This window comes from Lagenorhynchus albirostris, chromosome 19 (assembly GCF_949774975.1).
Source record: "Lagenorhynchus albirostris chromosome 19, mLagAlb1.1, whole genome shotgun sequence".
NCBI classification, from domain to species: Eukaryota; Metazoa; Chordata; class Mammalia; order Artiodactyla; family Delphinidae; genus Lagenorhynchus; species Lagenorhynchus albirostris.
This window is the reverse complement of record NC_083113.1, coordinates 9,899,934-9,918,754: the sequence shown is the minus strand read 5'-3', so window position 1 is coordinate 9,918,754 and position 18,821 is coordinate 9,899,934. Positions and strand designations below refer to the sequence as shown.

Genomic DNA, 18,821 nt, shown 5'->3' with positions numbered 1-18,821 from the left:
AGGAAATTCCCTTTATTTCCTTTTTCAAATATGAAAAATTCTGATTCTGAAACACTTCTGGTTCAAGGGATTTCGAATAAGGTATTGTGGACCTATACTGCCTTCTGCTGACCTCAGAGTTAAGTCCAGACTTCTCTGACTACCTTTTTTTTTTAAATTTATTTATTTTTGGCTGCATTGGGTCTTCCTTGCTATGTGTGGGCTTTCTCTAGTTGCTGTGCGTGGGCTGCTCTTCATTGCAGTGTACGGGCTTTTCATTGCGGTGGCTTCTCTTGTTGCAGAGCGTGGGCTCTAGGTGCGCGGGCTTCAGTAATTGTGGCACGTGGGCTCTAGAGTGCAGGCTCAGTAGTTATGATGCACGGGCTTAGTTGCTCCGCGGCATGTGGGATCTTCTCGGACCAGGGCTTGAACCCGTGTCCCTTGCATTGGCAGGCGGATACCCAACCACTGTGCCATCAGGGAAGCCCTACCATTTTTTTTTTAAGCCTCATCTTCTGTCACTCTACAGGCTCAGAATGAGCTAAACACTTCCCAGATGCGCCCTCTTTCATGCCACCTTGTGTGTTGTAGCTTAAATAGTACCCCTTCTCCCCTTCTCTTCTGCTGTCACACTAGTTCAAGCCATCATCCTCTCTCACCTTAACTGTGACACTCTTCCCCTTCCAACCGTAACCCCCCCCAATGGCTTTCCATCATGTTTAGAATAAAATCCAGAATCCTGACAGTGCCTGTAAGAGCCTTCATGATGTGGCCCCTGACTGTCTACAGCCTCATCTACCATTCTTACCTTTTTTTAAGATTTTTTTGATGTGGACCATTTTAAAAGTCTTTATTGAATTTGTTATATTATCGCTTCTGTTTTATGTTTTGGTGTTTTGACGGGGAGGCATGTGGGATCTTAGTTCCCTGACCAGGGATCAAACCCCGCACCCCCTGTATTGGAAGGTGAAGTCTTAACCACTGGACCACCAGGGAAGTCCCCCATTCTTCCCTTTGCTCACTCTTCCCTTTGCTCTTCAGCTGCTCTATCTGCCTTCCTGCTCCTGGAATATGCCAAGCACTCCTCTGCTTCAAGGCTTTTGCACTTGCTTTTTTCTCTACCTGGAATGTTCTTCTCCCAAGTATCTGTATATATGTCCTTCATGTTTTGCTCAGCACCTCTGTGGAAAGGCCTTCACGATCAGTCTGACTAAACTCACATCCTCCATCATTCCTGATCCATACCATGCTTGATTTTTTCACTTTTTGAGATATTATATATCTCTATTTGTTTGTCTGTCTCTACAAAATACAAGCTCTGAGGGCAGGAATTGTGTCTGTTTATTCACTGCTGTATTTCCACACCTTGGAGGGGGGCCTGGCATAGTAGGTGCTCAATAAATATTTGTTGAATGAATTGTTCTCAGCAGGATAGATTGGAGCCTGTCTCTTTTTCAAGATTTGAGGCCTGGATGCTTAAGTGCAGTTAATGAAATCCAAGATCATTTCCCTATTTTTGTCTTGTTTTGTTCTTCAATAACTCGGAGAGCTTCCACTGTCCTCTTTCATCCTGTTGACAATATCTGCCTTGTAGGCTGCGGGCCTCCCGGGTGCTTCTTGTTGGCATGAAGGGACTCGGGGCTGAAATCGCCAAGAATCTCATCCTGGCCGGAGTGAAAGGACTGACCATGCTGGATCACGAGCAGGTGAGATGCTGCCTTATCACTCTCCTTCGCCATCTCCCCTCTTTGGTATAAACACGTGGAGATTTCGTGCCTTCCTACTTGCCCCTTCTGGGCTGTGAAAGAGGAGGGCTGGCGTCAGTGGCACTGTAGCCCCTGGAGACTGACAGCGCCAGCACCGGGTTTGAATTCAGCTCCACCATATCCTACGGGGTGATGACCTTTCCCGTCTGTGAAGTGGAGTTAGCATCTCCCTTGGAGGGTGATTGTGAGGAGTAGAGGAGTGCTCTTCCAATTTGTACCTTTAAATCACCTGAATCACTCATTTAAAATACAGAATTGCCTTGGGGCTTTGTTTTGGTGTAGCTTTCACCCCTAATGATTCTACTTTACAAAGCCTGAGGTAAGGCTCAGGAATATATATATTTAAAAGGTATCTCAGAAGAAAAACAGAGGTGTCTCAGGAGATCTTGATGGAGATGCTTCACAGGCATTACCTTGGGAAATGTTGGATCAGAGAGAATGTATATGGACCACTTAATGTAGTGCCTGCATGTAATAAGCATCCAATAGTTAATTATATGATAAAATATTATTTAATTGATAATAGAACCATAGTGCCCAACCCCTATGTAGCTTTCTCTGACCTATCTTTTCTCCAAAGTGAAAATAACTGCTGCTTTGTCTACATTCTCATGCCTCAATGACATTTTGGTTTTCTTTTATAGAAAATTTCAAATATATACAGAAGTAGAATAATATTTGACACCTCACCTACTTGGCTTCTACAGATACCAATGTTTTGTTGATCTTTTTATTTATCTTTTCCCCTGTATTTTTTGGGACAGTTTTTTAAAGCAAATTCCAGAAATCATGTATTTTTTCAGTTAAAATATTTCAAAAATTGTGTTGTCCCATGTTATTTGTGTCTTTTTTTCCTTTTAGGCAATGAACAGGGGTCCTGTCTCATGCTAAGTAACTAGCACACACAGTGCGAGGTATAGGCTCTGTAGACAAAAGTAAATGTTAATGAAATTTTTAAAAGCTCTCCTGTTTGGAGTTTCAGGAGAAAATAATATCTAGAATTTTTGTTGTCTTAATTCTCCTGCAATACGAAGAGACACATAGGTTGGCTCACTTAATATCACAGTCACAAATTGATTTTTGACTTGAATTCAAAACTTTCTAAGGAAAGAAAATCCCTGCAAGCAAGCTGCCAGATAATTAACTGAGCCCTCCCAGCTTTGACATCCCCCGGCCCACCAGCCACAGTGCCCCCTAGTGGCAGGAACACCCCATCCAGGGGAAGAATTTGTTTGCCTGGGTAGGGAGGGTAAGAGTGGAGACCCAAGGAAGGATGGTTCCAAAACCTGGAGGCCGTTGGTGTGGAAAAACGAAACCACCATGGGATGGTAGTTTCCTCATTTGGTTGGGAAATCTGAGAATGGGGATGGAGAACACCGAGGCCATGTGATGTGCTTCTCTCACTGCCTCGGCACTGGCACGAATGCCACCCAGAGTTGGAGTCAACCGTTGCCTCTTCAGTTTAAAGACTGATAGTGCCTTCTACTTGCCTTCCGCTGTAAGGCCTGACTCCTCTGACTGGTTTTCAAAGCCTGACATGGTGGTTCTCAATCCCATCTGTGCTTTAGAATATTTGGGGAGTTATTTAAAAATAAAAGTTCTCCAGGTGAGTCTATAAGTCAGGGAGGGTTGAGAACCACTGGCTTTGTATAACCTGGTCCCAGTCAACTTACCCAGCCTGACTCCCATCTCATAAATTTCATAGTTCGTGAACACTCTCTGGTGGTTCTGCCTTTTGTAGTTTGCTTGTTCTTTTGTCCCTGACTAGGAATGTCCCAGGAAGATGGTGCTGCATTTTGCAGAAGCTTTGGAATCATGAAGGCTTGGGCTCAAATCACACCTTCTGAAGCTGGGAAAGGGAATTAACCTCACAGAGACTTAGCTTGTTCATCTATAAATTGAAGATGTTAATTCCTGCCCCTTAGAGTTTTTCATTTCGTTTATGTCAGCAAGCATCCAAGAGCACCTGCTGCCTACCCTGAAGTAGACTAGGTACTGGCGATAGAAAAATGCACAAGATTTGCTTCCCATCCTCAATTTTTTTCCAGAAATCAGAGCACGCTACCTGACTCAGGTTGTGGCATGCGGACATGAGAGAGACTTCCTGGAGTGCTGAGCTGAGTCTTAAAAAACAAGCAGAGGTTTTTCAGGGTTTGAGGAGCTGTGTTTTAGGCAGGGGACATTAGCACAAGACAGCATGGTAGAAATCGAATATAACAGTTTGGTGTTTTTAGAGTGTGAAGCCCGTGGTGCTGGGGGGGTTGCAGATTGCAGGTGAGGTCCAAGTCATGAAGGGCCAGCTGGTAAGCTCTGCTGTAAACTTACTTAATTCTCTAGGTGGTGAGGAGTCATTGAAGAGTTTCAGATGGGCGAGGGTTGACTTCAGCTTTGGGCTTTCTGTAGATCACTAATACTGTGTAGACTGTGGTTGGCACAAGATATGGGGCAGAAGACTACTTAGAAGCCTGCTTTAATAGTTTAAGTGAGAGATGAAAAGGGTCTGTGGAATGACAGTGGGGATAGAGATGGCGAGAATCACCGAGAGGTGAGAGATGCTTCGGTGGTATAGTCAGTAGGATTCTATATGGGAAAGCAAGGAGGAAGTACAACAGCTGACACTGTAAGTGCTGGACGCTGTTCTAGGAGCTGTAGTTGTAGTATCTCGCTTAGGCCTCAAAACAACTCTGAGATGTAGGGATTATCATTCCTGCTTTACACATAAGAAAATGGAGGAAAAGGAAGTGAAGTATTGGCCCGCCCAAGGTCACAGCAGTTAGTGGTACTACCAGGACCCAGGCGGTCTGACTCCTGGCAGAGGCCATGCGCTTAGCCACGTCACCCGGTTGCTGCTATCAAGGAAGTGTAGAGGATAGGAAGACCAGGTTTCTGGCTCTGGTGACTGGATGCGTCAGAGATGTCTCTGTTAACAGAGACAACAAACATAGGAATTGGATTATGATTGGCCCATGGGATCTCCAGGAGGAACTTTCTGGTGGGCAGTTTAATATAAGACTCAGATGGATCAGGAAGCAATCTGTACCAGTAAGAGCAATTTGAGAAATAACAGCAGATTTTGGTAGAAACTATAAGGCATGGAGTTGGTTTATGGAGCTATATAGAGTGAAAAGATGAATGATTCCGAGGTGGAATCCTGAGAACAGCTGCACCTAAGAGGGCCCATATAGAAACTGGAATGTCCAGCGAGGGAGAAGGAGAGCCGGGAGCTGTGAGGCCAAGGAGTGGGGCACAGGTAGTACTGACTCCCCTGGTGGAGTGATTAGCAGTGCATCCCTTTTAGTAACGTCCTCATTTTACATGTGATTCCCTCATACTCACTCAAGGTCACACATTTAGGTGGTTGAGCCAGGATTCAAATCACGGCTGTGAATCCAACCTGAATTATCCCAGAGCATGGCTTTTAACCACTATGATGTACGATCTCGCTGTGTGTGGTGAGATCCCTGGGATGGGATGGGATGGGTCAAGCGTACTGTTAGAGGGCTGGCCTTGAACGGGAGGAGGACCAGCTCATTTGCTTGGAGGAAAGATAGTAAGGGAGAGTGTATACTGTGGATAGTTGGGAGGAGAGGAGGATTACTGCTGATGAACCCAGTCTTGGTGAAGGTGGCGGGGTCATACATGGAGATTCATGATTAAATTAGATGTTTGATGTGTGAAGAAATGCATTTTGAACAGTGGAATCTGTAATCCTACTGGTGGCTGTCAGGTGACTATGTTATCTGTCTTTGAGGCTCTCTTCTGCTGACGTCCAGCCTTATGAGTGAAATTATCCCTCTTCTCCAACCTCTGCTCAGCTGTCCTCCTTTCTGAGTTTTAACTGAATTTAAGAGTTCGTTTCAAACATTCTTAACTGTGTCTAATTTTTGTGTTGGTCTGATTTTAAACCACTTGTAGGCAGGGACTACATCCTTTAAATTACTTATGTCTCTCTCTGATTGCTTAGAATTGGGCACATGGTAGGGATTCGGTCAACTCTTAGCACTGATGATTATGTCATTTTGTTAGCAGTTAAACATTTACTTAAGAAAGCATGGACTTCTTTTGTTTAGAGTGAATTTTCATTATAAACACAAGGGGGTGCTCTTTAACCATCAGTGCCCAGTTTAAAAAAAAAAGTTCAACGTCTATTTTAAAGCCTCAGAAGGAAAGAGTATAGGGAGTCTGCGCTGGGCAGACTCCTATAGCAACAGTAGTACTACAATTAGATGGTAGATGTTTTAGTTATTCTTTAAAGTGGAAAAAGTTCATTTGTTTTTCCCTCGAAATTCAAGTATTTAAAAAAAAAATATTATTCCTAGGTATCTCCAGAAGACCCCGGAGCCCAGTTCCTGATCCGTACTGGGTCTGTTGGCCGAAACAGGGCCGAAGCCTCTTTGGAGCGCGCACAGAATCTCAACCCCATGGTGGATGTGAAAGTGGACACTGAGAATATAGAAAAGAAACCTGAGTCGTTTTTCACGCAATTTGATGCTGTAAGTTTCATAGAGAATGTAAAGTCTGCTTCAGGAATTCAGCAAATTAAAGCACTAGTTGTATGTATACTAGGTACACTGGTGTATTAGAATCTCAAATCTGAGCTTTTTCCCAAGTAAGTTTTTAAGCTGTTTCATTCTTTAGTTTTAATATATTGCCCTAGTAGATTGAAGTCTTATATTGCCTTAGTGTATATGCCTTATTAGTGTATTGCCTTAGTATGCTGAGTGTGTTGGTAGGCAGATCCAGTCTGTTGAATCTGCGCTGGCTGCTTGTGAGTTGCTGCCTTTTGGTTTCTGCTTCGGGCATATTTTTCCCAAGACCAGGTTTTATCATTGGTGTTTTGTCTTCCTTCCAGAATTTTTGCACATAGCTTCTATACATTTTATTGCAAATGTTTTCTTCTGAAAACTTAACAAGTTGGTGAATATCTGTAGCAGAGTCTTTTTTTTGTTGTTAGAAATACCAAACTACAGCTTGTGTTTTGTCTTTAAGAAGAGCACACCTGATCTTGGTCCGTCTCTGTCTCTTTCTTGCACACAGCCACTTTGACCATGTTGCCATGGTTAACTAGACAAAATCACTGTAGTATTAAGCCAAACGAGGCATATCCAGCCTCATTTGATTATACTGCCAAATCTTTGCAGAGGTGAAAGGATAAGTTAAATTCTGTTTCAGTGTCTGTGACCTTTCAGACATGGCTCCCTGTACCCTGGAAAAGCTTAACAAATGTTGGATAACCGTGCAATAGTCACAGATGATCTACTTGTTTTTTAAATGAAGGGCCCATTACGTGAGAGGTTAGAATTTGGGTTTGGTAGTTTTGTTTTTCACACTGTTGTATTTCATATGTGCATCTGTTCAAATGTGGGCTTGGAATGATGGATCATCTGTGCATCTTGTCCCTTAAAAAATTTTTTTTATTCTGTTTTGTAAGTCCAGGTATTGGAACATTTTCCATTTGGACATAAGTCATCTCTTCATTTCTTTATCCGTAGTAACCACATTTGGTTTACTGTAGGTGTCCTTTGAACTTCTAGCAACTAGAAGCTTTATTAGAACTGAAGCATGGGGCTGTTGCTTGTATAACGCATGTGCACAGGGCAGGCGTGACTTCCTCATATTTGAGCCACGTTTGACTGGTCTTCATAGGTTTTCACGCTCAGTTTTGACTGCAGGGCTCCATTCAGTCAGTTGATTGCATGTTCAGCTGCACCTGTCTTATCTTTTAGATTTGACTTTTCCTCGGGTGACTGCATCCTTTGAATGGCAGCAGAGACACACGTTGCTCTGTGAGCGTTATTTCAATATTCAGGCTGCCAGACAACAGCAAGAGGTTTATCAAATGAAAATCTTTTTGAAATTTCTTCTCCAACTTTCTATGTTCAGAAGAAAACATGTGCAATTTAGAAGTTGTCTTCTTGGCCCTGATCACAAAGCTTCTCCCCTAAGGTTGTGTTCTGTGCAGTAAAACTTAGCCATTTCTAATACCTCAACTTACTGGAACACAACTTAGAGGCCTCAGAGCAACATTGATAATTCCACTGAGTGAATCACCGTCTCATTGTCTAAGTCTGAATGGGAGGTCACTTGGGCTGTAACCTTTTCTTTTGTCCTTAAATTCAGATAAAGTTTCACATCGAAAACTGTGGAAAAATAATCTCAACAGGACTTGTTTATTTTCTTTATCTTAACATATCAGTCAAAAGAAGGGGGAAAAATGCCCTTGTATTTAAACATGACCTTTGGGTAAATTTAAAAAACTGGTTTTGTTTCTTGCTGTAGCTTATTCAGATATTAATAGGTTTAATGATTTAGAAATAACTTCCTCTAAGTTATATTATTGTCTTTTCCTTTTCCTGAAAACTGTGAAATGTGGTTTATATATGTTCATGGTTTAGGGGAAATAAATTCATCGAGTGCCTTTTACTTAATAGCTAAACACGTTTCATTTTGGTTGCAGAAGGTGAAGTGACTGTCTCATGATTTACATTTTCTACACACTGAAACCTGCAACTTTTCTTTTGTCTTCTAACCATAGCATCCAAAGAACCTGTTGTACCAGTTTGAAACTGGCTTTAGCCATGCCCAGAGAGACTGTGCATTAAGGTGTATTTAGACATCAGGGCGGTGATTCACAGTCTGCACAACTCACACCCAACCACTTTCATTCTTTCTGCAGGTATGTCTGACTTGCTGCTCCAGGGATATCATAGTTAAAGTTGACCAGATCTGTCACAAAAATAGCATCAAGTTCTTTACGGGAGATGTTTTTGGCTACCACGGATACACGTTTGCCAATCTCGGAGAGCATGAATTTGTAGAGTAAGTCTGGGGAGAGGAGGAGAGAACATAACGCCTTTTCAAAATGTAGTTCTATTTACTGGTAGGAAATGAACCATTTAAGGAAAGTATTTAACTATAATACTTAGAACTTTGGGAAACCAATTCATTAACAGCTTACTGAATATATAGATTGTGTGCTCAGAATTATAGAAGATGTGGCCCCTGCCTTCCAAATTGATGGTCTCCTCTAGAGCATGAGGAAAGCAGTTCTAAGGTGATCGAAACACACCATGTGGGTATCTGATCAGTTTGGACTTCAGGTGGTGAAGCCACACTTTCTATTCAGGGAGAACCTGCTCAGATTGTAAACATTTGTTCCCCAGCTGGGGCTTGCGTGTGTTCAGGTTGAGAGATGGTAAAATGAGTACTAGTTGGATGGGCAGCTCTGTAGGCACACTCAGCCAGAGTCTACCTTGGAAAAGCTCCAAGGTCTCGAGACTGCTCTGGCAGAACAGACAGACCTCCTCTCATTTTGAACATTGAGGTTACAGACCATGGTGATTCTCACATAATGAGACCTGCAGCGTTTTGAACTTGTAGCTTCTAGATGAAAGATGGCAGATGATACCAGTGCTGTAAAACTACAAGAGTTGGTTTTGGGGCTGTAACTTTTGACCACCACCCTTGCGGACGGGAGGTAAAGAGAGACCCTGTGTGGTAGGTGAAGCCTCCTACCAAGAGTCAAGAACTGCTCTCTTTCGTTCAGCTTCTTAGGCAAGTCACTGAACTTTCTCCAGTCTGCAAGTTTCTTGCCTGTAAAGTCGAGATGGGGGAAGGACAAACATGTTCAAAATCTCTTGTATCTCTTTTTTTTGCGGTACGCGGGCCTCTCACTGCTGTGGCCTCTCCCGTTGCGGAGCACAGGCTCCGGACATGCAGGCTCAGCGGCCATGGCTCACGGGCCCAGCCGCTCCACGGCATGTGGGATCCTCCCGGACCGGGGCACGAACCCGCCTCCCCTGCATCGGCAGGCGGACTCTCAACCACTGCACCACCAGAGAAGCCCTCTTGTATCTCTTATGTTTTATGACTTTAAGAAAATCTAGTTCTTTGGGCACCTTATAAATGGATAAAGAAGTCACAGTAGAGAAAAGAAGGCCAGATTACTTTAATGTGAGCTCCCCATGGCAGAGAGGAGGAATTGAGTTCAGCTCTTTATTTCATGATTCAGGTGGAACATTTACAAAGTTTATTGAGAGTATACCATGTGCTAGGCAGTGTGCTAAGCAATTTGTTATTTCTCTTCTGATAATTCTTCAGGGATTATTATTCCCACATAGCAGGTCAGTGAGGCATCAGGTAGTCAGTGGCCGGGCTGGGATTTGAGCCAGATCTGTATGAGCTTTTGCTCTTAAACACCATCCTATTCAGTGAGCCACTGATGCTCTTTTTGTTCTCATGGCATGATTCATAGGGTAGAACTCGATTCCCTCCCCTTGTCACCCTCTAGGGAGAAAACCAAAGTTGCCAAAGTTAGTCAAGGAGTAGAAGATGGACCTGATACCAAGAGAGCCAAACTTGATTCATCTGAGACAACCATGGTCAAAAAGGTATGTGGAGGAGAGGGGTGGTGTCAAGGGTCAGAAGCCCTGGGGCTTATAGGCTATGGGCCATAACCATTGCCAGCAAGGGAAGCAAGCATGTAGTCCTGAAGGGGGGGAGTCTGGACAGACTAGGCCAGTGCTTGCCCCATTTAAAGGGGCAGCTGTGCTTGGTGCCAGCCGGCTGTTGCTGTGAGGGAATGTGGACCTAGTGATGTCAGATGTGATTTTTCAAGAGAATGAGAAAGAAAGATTTTTTTTAATATGCTCTGTCCCAAACTTTTTAATACCGGCAACCTTTTTGCATGCTGTTTCCATCCACCCTGTAGAGACTAAAGAGGACACGCCTGCAAGACTTACCTGCTCTGTGGGCCGCAGATTTGCACCTGTGATGGATGGAGCAGCATCAGAAAGACTGTTTCTCAGCACAGCCCCTTACTCTTTTTTTTTTTAAACTTAGGTCACTTTTATTATTGCTACATCTATTTTTTTAATTATTTATTTGGCTGAGTCAGGTCTTAGTTGTGGCATGCGGGATCTTTTGTTGCGGTGCACGGACTTCTCTCTAGTTGTGGCACGTGAGCTTTAGAGCTCAGGCTCAGTAGTTGAGGTGCGCGGGCTTAGTTGCCCCGCGGCATGTGGGATCTTAGTTTCCCCACCAGGGATGGAACCGTGTCCCCTGCATTGGAAGGCGGATTCTTAACCCCTGGACCACCAGGGAAGCCCCCACTCTTATACAAATTTTTTTTTTTTCAGATTGATAGACAATTTAGTAAGGTCCTAAGTGGGCAGTTTAAACTTGAATTGCTTAATTGCTTTTTTAAAATAAAGTTTTTGTTTTTTTCCTACCAAATAACCCTTTAAGAAGAAAGGTCTCAATGTTGACAAGTGTTATCAGATGTATATATATATACACATATATATATATTTTAATGTAGTTTACGTTAGGGGCTTAGTCTCTACTAGGATTGGTGCTGTAATTCATCTCATAGAAAGAGGACTGGGAAGGGAATCAGTAGACAGATGATGGTTTTGTAGCTAGTGTTGGAATTTGAGAAGGGAATTCATGCGATGGGGAAAAAAACAAGATGAAGTGGCCAGAATTGGTTTTGTTGAACCGAGAGGAAAGACATGGCCAAGCCCTTATTTACTCTTTGCTTTGTAGATCTAAATGTTGAGAAAGAAAAACAGCTGGTCAGGGCGTCGAGTTAAAACTGCTCTAAAGGGGGGATTCTAAGAGTGCAGAAACCACAAAAGAGACTGCAGAAAACCACAAAAGTGGAACTCTTTTGAGTTTCCAGCAAGGCTGCGTTGGAGATTTTCTTTTCCTTGCTCTTTATGTTTGTATTGGAATAGTTTGATGCTGTGAGTGTAATACAGAGGAATTATTAAGCCCTAATTTTAGTGTCTATTCACAGGACCATAATTATCCGGAGTGAACATTGGTGTTTTGGCCAAAACTTGGGTCTTTTTCTTTCTTCCTTTCTTTCTTTCTTTTTGAGGCCCAGTCAAGCTTTATCTGAATAGCTCCGTGAGTTTGGTGGGGGAGATAAATTGTTAACTAAGGGAGGAGTACAAAAGCAGCTTTGTGGGTGCTGTCAGTTTATAAATCACACCCTCTTACAAGTGTGACACTTGGCCTTGGTGTGAAGGGTTTTATGGCTTAAGGGCCTTCTCTGATTGAGGCAGGTCTTTCACATTCAAATGCAGAGAGCCCTAGCTTTGTTTGCCCTTCACAGCTGGAAGTTTCCTGGGAGTCAATTCTGATGGTGCCCACTGGGGCAGATCTGGAAACCTCTTTTGGGAGCCACTTTAGCTAGCTATGAGGAGAATGTGGGCAGCCCTGGCAGGCACTCGGCGGCCTTTGCGTACCATTCCTAGGGCTCTTCAGTCACACAGCTCTTTGTGTGGCCTCTTCCTACTTGGGGCCCAATTTGAAGGTATCAAAATATTCCCCAGCTGACATTGTTAGTCAGCTGTTTCACTGGGACAATTCAGGCTTGGATTCCAACCCTGAGCCCTTAAGGTTCCAAGGCATTCAGTGCATTCCTGATGACAATCCCTGGGATTCCAAACCTTGTCTTTGTGCAGCCTCACGGAGAGCGCTGTGGAAGGACCGGGCTGAGCAGGGTCTGCGCCTTGGCTTTGCCGCCTTGCAATAACGCGCCGACTCCATTTTGGCAGTGACTACTCCACGATTTCGAAGTTTTCCTCCAATTCAAAAATCCCTTGATTTAGATTCTGCCCTTTCAACTAGTTGGGTTATGCTCAGCGTGCAGGATGGGGGTGGGGAAGCAACCACTTCCCGTTTCCTGTGAAAGGCTTCTGGTTAGGGTTCCCTTCCCCTCCCCCTTTCCCTTAGGCTCAACCCAGTGTTGTAAAGCCACTTTTGCTTCAAGGTACACATTGTGCTCCTAAATTAGAAACGTTAAAAAACAAAGAGGAAAAACAGAGCTTGTGGTTTTCACACCGTCTAGGAAGACACTGGCTGGGCCTTTCTAGCACCTGTGCCATCATGATAAATACGGCAGTGGGAAAATGCCCAGCCCAGAGATAGGCATGCAGTAGTAGATTGTTTGCTTCCTTTGGTGCCCAGGAGAAGTGATGAGACAGATTTCGTCAGAAACAGGTGTTGGGCACAGACCTGATGTGGGCTCTAGTATGCAGTAGATAAAGGAGATTGCAGTGGTTTTGTGATGAGGAAGTGTCCGGAAAGGCTTCCCAGAGGAAGAATTGTTCGAGTTGGCATGTGAAGGACAGTCTGCCAAGCACCAAAGCCAGGACCGGCATCCAGTCACAGGAAATACGGTCAAGAAAAGGCACAGCTGTCGAGACGGAGTGACTCTGGCTTCCTCGCTCCAAGCAGCAAGCCCTTGCTGTATCTGCGAGTTGCAAAATGCCTGCTATGGACAAGGCACTGTATTGGGTGCAGGGAAGCAAATTAGCCCTCTTGTCTCCGTTTACAGCTGACACTAAAGCCAAGAGAAGTTAAGGAATTCCGCCCAAGATCACACAGCAGTGTAAGAAGGAAGGAATAGGTGGGGAGAGAGCATAGGCAGTGGCGAAGGGCACAGGCGCGCCTTACCACCCACAAGGTGAATCCCCTTGGAGTTTCTAGGATAACTTGAAGTTTTGTGAGGATGGTGGGATGAAGTATGTGAAAATCGGGGTCACTCCAGAAAACTTTAAAAAGCCACCAGCGTGCTCCCGTGCTGCTGCTCATATTTCTTTATTGTTAGGGGGCTGCCCGATAGGAGTAGATAGATGCCTGGTGGTGGGTACTCTCCATAATAGCTCTTTAAAGATTAAACATAAAGTAGGATTTGCTTCTGACATGCTAAGAAACCACAGATTTAATTTTACCACTGCTTCTGATGTAGTGGGTGACTGATTTGGGCACCGTAATCCTTTTTTCATGAATTAGTTGTGAAATTCCACAGTTGAGGAGTGATTCATTATTTTGATTTCCCCCTTTGTGAGCAATTTGTTGACAATTCTCTCATCCTCCTCTCACCCCCATCCTTAAAACATCATTCCTGATGACTGACTAGTGTAGTTCCTCCTCTTTCCTGTGGCACATTGATTTGTAATGCTGGTTACACCTCAGATTACTTGTCAGGGTCTCCCTCATTAGAGTTGAAGCTCCATACGGGCTGGGCAGTTCTGTTCGCTGCTTTGTTCCTAGTGCGGTACCCCGCACACTTGTGTTCAGGCGATTTTTTTTTTTTTAATAAATTTATCTATTTATTTTTGGCTGCCTTGGGTCTTCTTTGCTGCGCATGGGTTTCCTCTTGTTGCAGCGAGTGGGGGCTACTCTTTGTGGTGCGCCGGCTTCTCATTGCAGTGGCTTCTCTTGTTGCGGTGCACGGGCTCTAGGCACGTGGGCTTCAGTAGTTGTGGCACGCAGGCTCAGTTGTGGCTCGCAGGCTCAGTAGCTGTGGCTTGCGGGCTCTAGAGCCCAGGCTCAGTAGCTGTGGCTCACGGGCTTAGTTGCTCCGCGGCATGTGGGATCTTCCCGGACCAGGGCTCGAACTTGTGTCCCCTGCATTGGCAGGTGGATTCTTTTTTTTTTTTTTTGCGGTACGCGGGCCTCTCACTGTTGTGGCCTCTCCCGTTGCGGAGCACAGGCTCTGGACGTGCAGGCTCAGCGGCCATGGCTCACGGGCCTAGCCGCTCTGCGGCATGTGGGATCTTCCCGGACCGGGGCATGAACCCGTGTCCCCTGCATCGGCAGGCGGACTCTCAACCACTGCACCACCAGGGAAGCCCGGCAGGTGGATTCTTAACCACTGCGCCACCAGGGAGGTCCCCAGGAAATGTTTGTTCAGTGTAGTTGTGGCTGTTCCAGCATCATAATGTGACCCAGCTCTGGAGGAGATTATTGTCATTGTAAAAAGGATTTATTCAGTTAACTTTCTTTGTGATCAAATAAATGGATTAATGTTGTAGTACATTAGTTCTCATAGTTTAGGTTATGTGAGCTGAGCTGAGAGAACAGACTTTTAAAGAAGAGAAGGTTCTTGGCTAGGAATATGTAGAAGTAAGTCATTGGGTTGCCTAGACCAGAACCTGCAGGCCAGAGAGGTTCAAAACTAAATTGTCAGAGAATCACTTGGTTCAGGTGAGGGGAGCAGGCAGGGAGGTGCAGGGTGCAAATCGCAGAGAATTTGGTGGATTGCTGATAGTAGGTTTTGCAGGTAGGACAGTTGTGGAGTGTGGAGTGGGTGCTGGTGGTGCCTTGTCTCACCTGAGAGAAGTTTCTTGGCTCTACGGATGAGGAAGAGGAGTCCCTCCCATCATCACAGCACAGTCTAGTCTTGTGTGTATGTGTGTGTGTGAGAGTGAGAGAGAGAGATATTCAATATACAAAAATCCCACGACATCATTGCAAGTTATGGAACATAACGGTAAAACAAATACTATCCAACTTAAAAACCAGAACGTTCCCAGTACTGTTGTACCAATCTGGGTGTTCTTTCTCTGTCTTCTCAGGGCTGCTGGTACATTTGTGTGGATTTAATAAGGTATCCAGGAGGGGTGGATATAGCCCTGCTTGGCATGGTGTTTTGTCATGTGTTTGTAAATCTAAACAGTGGAATAAAGCTTATTAGGTGGTGTTGTAGGTATAAATTAAAAATGAAATTAAGAATAGTAGAGCTAGTCACCATGTACCCACCACCCAGCTTAAAGCATAAAACATTACTGATGTGATCGAGGTCCCCTGGTTATCGCTCGCCAGCATGAGCACCCGCTGTCATCAGTTGTGGTTCATATTCTGGGCATTTCTTCTCACTGCACGTGTTTGTTTTTCCAAGTAACATAGAATTGTTTGGTGTGCTTTTTAACTTCTTAAAAGTCGGTTTTGCGTTTTATGTTTGCTGCCGTGTGCTTCTTAAGAGCAGCTTTGCGTTTGTGAGGCCATCTGTGTTTGTGTGTGGTTCTGGGGCTTTGCTGTCCATTATGGTCGCCACCGGCCGCATGTGGCTATTTAAATTAAAATTAATGAAATTGAAAATAAATTAAAAATTCAGTCTCACCAGCCACATTTCACATGCTCAGTAACCACAGGTGGCTGGTGGCAGCCATATTGCAAAGCACCAACATGCAGAATGTTCTTGTCATCATTGCAAGTTCTCTTGGACAGTAAGCACTGCAGTTTTGTTCGTTTGTTTGTTTTGTTTTTGTTTTGACCATAGAGTATTTGTTGTGTGAAAACATTACTATTTATTTATTCTCCTATTAATGGGCATTTAGGTATATAAGGTTTTGCTCTTACAAATTGTGCTGCAGTCATTTTGTGTGTGTGTGTGTGTGTGTGTGTGTGTGTGTGTGTGTGTGTGTGTGTGTGTGTGTGTGTGTAGATAATCTCCTTGGGTAAGTGTGTGATTTCTCTAGGATATAGGAGATTTAGGATGTGCACATCTTCAACTTTACCAGACCCCGAAAAATAGCTCTCAAGTAGTTTCCTCAATTTACATTCCAAACCCAGCAGCATGTAACAGTAACATTTGGTAACTTCAGGCTCTTTTGCCACTCTGCAGAGTGTGAAAACTGTCTCGGGTTGTGGTTGTCAGTTGTTAATATGCTTTTGAAAACTATAGTCTCCCATGAGTAGGTGTGGAAATTAGACCTAGAAATCTGTAGTTTGAAAGTTGTTTCAATTCTGATTTACATTCAGCTTTACATCCAGATCTGTATCACTTGTTATAGATGTTCAGCCTGATCTAAAAAGTAAAGTAGGTTCACAAGTCCCAAATGTGGAAAATACAGAACAAGTTGAGAAAATGTGAACCCTGTTACCCAGTGATGTCAGTATTCTTTTTATGCATGTACATAATAAATTAGAGCACTAATTAATATATATTAGTACATGCAAGACATGTATAATGATCTAATGTAATATATGACATACATATGTATTGTCTTTTCCTTTTTTCACTCCATATATTTTCATAAGCACTCCTCAAATCTTTATATCTACTTTGGAGAGCATGATTCTATTCTATTCTGTTTATTTTTTTATTGACATATAGTTGGCGTACAATTGGAGAACACGATTTTGAATGGCTGTGTGTGCCGGTCTTCCCCTTTTTGCCTTGCCATCATCTATTGAGCCAGTTTCCTGTTGCAGTCTCCCACTTTCTAAATGGCCCAGCACAACCCCTTAATTTGATAGCTGATAGACTGTGTGGAGAATTCATCTTTATATTTATTGTTGGGCTTTTCGGCAAATGAAAAGCAGGTAGGTCCTGTCAGCTCAGGGGTATTTATTGAAAATCTAGTCCATTCAATGCTGTGCCTTTCACTGTGGTCCCTGCCTCAGGAAGCTGCTACCCATCTGAGGAGAGGGGATCAGTTAACAGTGTGAGAGGGCTTATTATTAGTCTTAACTAGACTCTCAGATTGAAATCCTCAAGGCCCAGAATCGTCAGGGGAGAAAATGGACAGTGGAGGGGAGTGGGTTAGGCATTCGAGGCAGAGGGATCCATGAGCCAAGGGCATGGAGGAGCGGGAGGGATGAGTGAGGTGTGAAAGTTACCTTCATTCAGGGGGGTGGTGGATGCTACTACCTGGCAGGCACTGCTGGCTGCTTCATCTGAAAGGCTCTTCATTCCTTGAAAGCACCGTCGAGCGGGCTTTTTGTAAACTCAATGCCAGTGAGGTCGGTAAGGCAAGCACCACCTTTTGCATCTGTGCTACTACAGATAGGCAGCTTGGTTAAGTTTCGTTTTATTTTTAATAGTTATGAGCCATGATAGTAGACTTTGGGTACCTTGAACCAGAAGAGGGGGCGTTAATTGAAGGCAGGCTGGAGTAGCACAAGAAGCATGGAGTAGCTCCTGTGATCTGAGAAGGGGAAAGACCAGGGCAGCTGGGGAGCCTCGGAGGCAGCAGGGGTTTGGCCTTTCTCTTTAGAGCTCTGACATTAATGTGTCTCCATTTCCAACTTTCATACTCACGATTCCCAGGAGAAACAATCTGATGGGTCTGGCTTGGGACATGTGTCCACCCCTGGCTTTGTCACCTGTGGCTGGAGGGCTGGTACACATTAAAGACAAGGCCACAGGGGGTCTCCTCCTCAGATACCAGGAAACTTCTCTAAAAGTTGTCAGCCACTGACAGGCCCAAGAGAGGTTAATTCATTTGCCTAAGGTCACAAGTTAGTGGCAGAACTGAGTCTAATTCTGCCCTTAGAGTTGAGGGAAAGGGGCCTCTATCCTTGGCCCTGGTGCTATAGAAGGTCCCACTCTGGCCTTCCTCCAGCCATTCCCCTCACAGGGTAAGGATCCTATGGGATGAAGGAGCTGCATCTGCCTGGATCTTGTAGCCTTCCTCCAGTTCTAGACCACATTCTGGATACCTGGACCCCTGGAATCTCCTGCCCAGATAACCCCAGGCTACTTCCCGGGCTTTTGTGGGCTTCCTCCCCGATCTGCCTCTGGAGTACAGACCTTGCCACAATGTCTGCATGCCTAGGCCTGAGGGGTGGATGTTTTGGGGGGAAGGATGGGCAAAGCCTTTTGCAAAGTTAAGTGCAAAGCCCCTTGCATTTTGAGTCAGAGCCAGAGCGGGGAAAGGGTGCGGGTGCGGCCTTCCCAGGGTGTCGTTCTGGCAAGTACTCCCAAGGAGTGTGAGAATGCCACATTTGAACCTGGTCTTCCGGGTGGTTATGAAGAGGTTTATTTGTCAACGCAGGAGAATAGAATATACTTAATAACTTATTAGTGTGATTTATAACTAAATATGTAGACATGGGTTTTCATTTGTACTCTTACCCTCAGGCCCTGAAAGCGTTAGCAGTGGGCCTGCCTGGGACTAAGACTGTAAAAACAACTTTTTTCCCTTCACTTGTCATATAATGGCCTAACGAATCAGTGGATTCTTAGCATTGGTCTTTGCCAGACAAACTACAAAAATTCTGAAATAAGGTCTTGGTAGTTTCTGAAACCTGGTTAAGACTTTTCTTATTGTGATGGCATTTCCAGACCATACTGCTGATGGCTTGATCTGCATTGTAAGACTTGTTAAGAAGGGTCTGGCAAGTCTGTATCAGGCACTAAATGTCACTCCGCTAACTACGTGACTTATCTGTTAAGGTCAAACAGACCCATTGACCAAAAGGTTTGAGGGCAGTACAAACATCTTGTATGCCAGCTTTTACAATGGATCCAGACACCAAAGGAGTGATTATGGG

At 44.3% G+C, this 18,821-nt stretch overlaps 1 protein-coding gene across 4 annotated transcripts in view; it reads left to right on the top strand.

Annotated features, from left to right (window-relative positions):
• The window catches only part of SAE1 (SUMO1 activating enzyme subunit 1), a 69,518-nt gene that overhangs the window by 9,310 nt on the left and 41,387 nt on the right, over nt 1–18,821 (top strand). For all 4 annotated transcript variants that reach the window (XR_009536997.1, XR_009536998.1, XR_009537000.1 and 1 more), the window contains exons 2-5: nt 1,574–1,685; nt 6,065–6,238; nt 8,422–8,564; nt 10,036–10,135. Coding sequence is in view for 1 of the 4 variants with exons in the window: in XM_060130507.1 (XP_059986490.1) it covers nt 1,574–1,685; nt 6,065–6,238; nt 8,422–8,564; nt 10,036–10,135 (529 nt within the window). In the remaining 3 variants the exon portion in view is untranslated. The remainder of the gene's footprint in view (nt 1–1,573; nt 1,686–6,064; nt 6,239–8,421; nt 8,565–10,035; nt 10,136–18,821) is intronic.